The sequence below is a fragment of the Branchiostoma belcheri genome, unplaced genomic scaffold, assembly GCF_001625305.1.
Source record: "Branchiostoma belcheri isolate BF01 breed outbred unplaced genomic scaffold, Haploidv18h27 scaffold157, whole genome shotgun sequence".
NCBI classification, from domain to species: Eukaryota; Metazoa; Chordata; class Leptocardii; order Amphioxiformes; family Branchiostomatidae; genus Branchiostoma; species Branchiostoma belcheri.
In genome coordinates, this window is record NW_017803013.1 from 110,669 (window position 1) to 113,452 (window position 2,784).

Genomic DNA, 2,784 nt, shown 5'->3' on the forward strand with positions numbered 1-2,784 from the left:
TGGCGTCATCAAGTTTCTTTAGTTCCACCAGACGTGGTGACGACACACTCAAGTTTTTGCAACTTATATTAATGCCGCCACCAACACAGGGGACAAATACATGACAGGACAATACTCATTTACACCTGAGCTAAGTGAAGAAAGCCGTGTAAAGTGCCTTTCCCAAGGGCACAAGATCGGTGGCATGTCAGGACTCGAACTCGGGACTCTAAGTTCCGAGTCACGCACTCTGCCGCTACGCCACACGACCCCCCAAGTCCTTTGTTCCTTATATTATGAGGTACAACTCGCGCATGTCCGTATCAACTCTTCCTTTATCCTGTCGACAGAAGCCCAAATAAAACAACCTGACAGACAGGTCCCCGTTTCCACGGCAAGAGTCAACAAAGGCGGGCTAACAAACCAGGGGTCAGCCTTCTTCAAGGTGCTGGCATATCGGCGAGTTATATATGTAATACGTCCTGCGTTTAAACTTCTTTTAAAAATGGGGTGCGGAGCTAGCAGTCCTCCTCCAAAAGTGCCTGACACTTTCACTCCCTCTCAACAGGCAGAGAACGACCAGACCGTGGGTACGGCAGAACGTTTGGCGGGTTTGGACACGAGTCCCGTCCGGGAGGGAGGTTTGAAGACAACAGAGGTGAAGCCAGTGGAGCGGATCAGTATTCTGAACACAAGTCCTGATCCTGGCGACGAGGAAAAAGAGACGCTTCCTGCAGTGGATTTGGAAGAATCTTCGAAAAGTTTGAACACGTCCTCTAGCCCAGAGGAAAACTATGCGACACAAGGTATGGATTCCGTAAATGACCCGAGACCGAGAAATCTTAGCACGAATTCCACGTATCAGGAAAAACATGTGACTCCAACTGTAGGCGTGGAAAATGTAGGCGTGGAAAATGTATCGCATTTCAACATTTCGGACATGCATTATGACAAAATCATCGGTGTTGGGTCCTTCGGAACAGTCTACCTGTCCAGAAATAAGAGATCCGGAACCCACTTTGCTTTGAAACGGTTGAAAATGAAGGAAGTAATAGATTTGCAACAGGTAGAGCATGCCAACAACGAGCGATGGGTTTGGGCTGGTCTTCGTCATCCTTTCATATGCCGGCTTTTTGGCACTTCACGTGATGACAGATATCTATATCTACTCTTGGAGCTTGCTCATGGGGGAGAGCTGTTCTCCATGCTGAGGAAAGAGGGGAGGTTTTCCAACGATACAGCCACATTTTACGCCGGCGAAACAGCTCTCGCGCTAGACTATCTTCACAAAAATGACATAGTGTACAGAGGACTTAAACCGGAAGACATCCTGATCTCAAGAGATGGTCACGTCAAGTTAACCGACTTCGGGTTTGCCAAAGTTGTGTATTCCCATACCTACACGCTCTGTGGCACCCCGGAATATCTGGCTCCCGAAGTATTGCTGAACAAGGGTCACGGCAAACCAGTGGATTGGTGGTCGTTTGGAGTATTTGTGTTCGAAATGTTGGTGGGACAGCCGCCATTTTGTTCCGAGGACCCCATGGAAATATACCAGAGAATTTTATCGGGAAAAACGTTCTTTCCCAGCTATATCTCGTCTGATGCAAAACACTTGATCAAGGGACTGCTGCGCAACGACGTGACGAAGCGGATGTCCTCTTCTGCCGTCTTCTCTCACCCGTGGTTCAACACACTTGACTGGGACAGCCTCCTGGCTCAGAAAGTTCCACCTCCGTTTGTGCCCAGAATAACGCATGATGGTGACATCAATTGTTTTGAAACATATCCAGAGCCTTCCCATGGCTCCTCTACTCCTATCCAACAAAGCAGGATAGAGGCTAATTTCGCTGATTTTTAATGCAATGTAGGAGCTAGGATCATTTCTTCATGTTTTAGGGCACAGTTTTACTAACTGTACCCTACAGAGCACATATAGTTTAATAGTACATGTATTCAGTTAGATTCTATGATAAGACTGAAAACGTCGTAGAACAGAGAGACTGGATTTAGATTAGTACTTGAAAATTTGATCTAGTGTTGAACAGATCGTTCCCCGGACGAGAAAAGACATGGCTGCTGTGACAAGTAGGGTATTTATTAACAGAATGAACAAACAAGACTGAAATGTGAACAAATAGGTGATTAATGTAGATCTACTTTCAGCGACACTGTGGTATTGATTAGAACGCTCTATTTGAACCATACATAGGAATTAAATGGTGCTAACAGATGAAATACGCTCTGCTTTTTTTGAGTTTCTGATTTGTTCGACTCAGATCAGGTTACAGTCCGAAGACCCACAGAGTCTTACTCAGAAGTTAGGTTGATTCGTATGACGTATGTAAATGAGAAAGATAGGAACATCGATACAGATATTATGAAGGACAAAAAGTACCATATTACTATACCATAGCTCTTGGTAAATGACGGGAATGCCATACTTGCAGTAAAGGTGAACATATCAGCCATAAATCAGAGCCTCAGTCGAACGACAGACGAGGAAATGCTACTGTAGCCTTCCTTGCTCAACTGAGACTTTCGTACTTTTGACAGATTTTGTTATTTGGGTATAGAGGACCATTAACTGAAATAGTTTATGTACCTTATTTGCATAATCAACGAAAACATTTATAATAGTCACTCATTACTTGGCGAAGGTATGAGATCGTGGAACTCTGGTTGTCACTTTGCTTGCAGCGACTGCAGTACCTACACATACCGCATGGAAACCCACCGAAGAGTGCGCATATGCCGTCGTCTCCACCGACCCGAAAAAGATTTTTTACAAATCGGATGGCACCC

The 2,784-nt window shown here is 45.2% G+C and overlaps 1 protein-coding gene across 1 annotated transcript; it reads left to right on the plus strand.

Moving 5' to 3' along the window:
• Window positions 1-278: 278 nt before the first annotated feature.
• Window positions 279-2,224, plus strand: LOC109465737 (cAMP-dependent protein kinase catalytic subunit PRKX-like). Its single transcript, XM_019763144.1, has one exon. The coding sequence runs from the start codon at window positions 485-487 to the stop codon at window positions 1,838-1,840; it is 1,356 nt and encodes a 451-aa protein (XP_019618703.1). The 5' UTR covers window positions 279-484; the 3' UTR covers window positions 1,841-2,224.
• The last annotated feature ends 560 nt before the right edge of the window (window positions 2,225-2,784 follow it).

Coding starts and splice junctions, on each gene's coding strand:
- LOC109465737 (XM_019763144.1), top strand. CDS start 485: ATGGGGTGCGGAGCTAGCAGTCCTCCTCCAAAAGTGCCTGACACTTTC.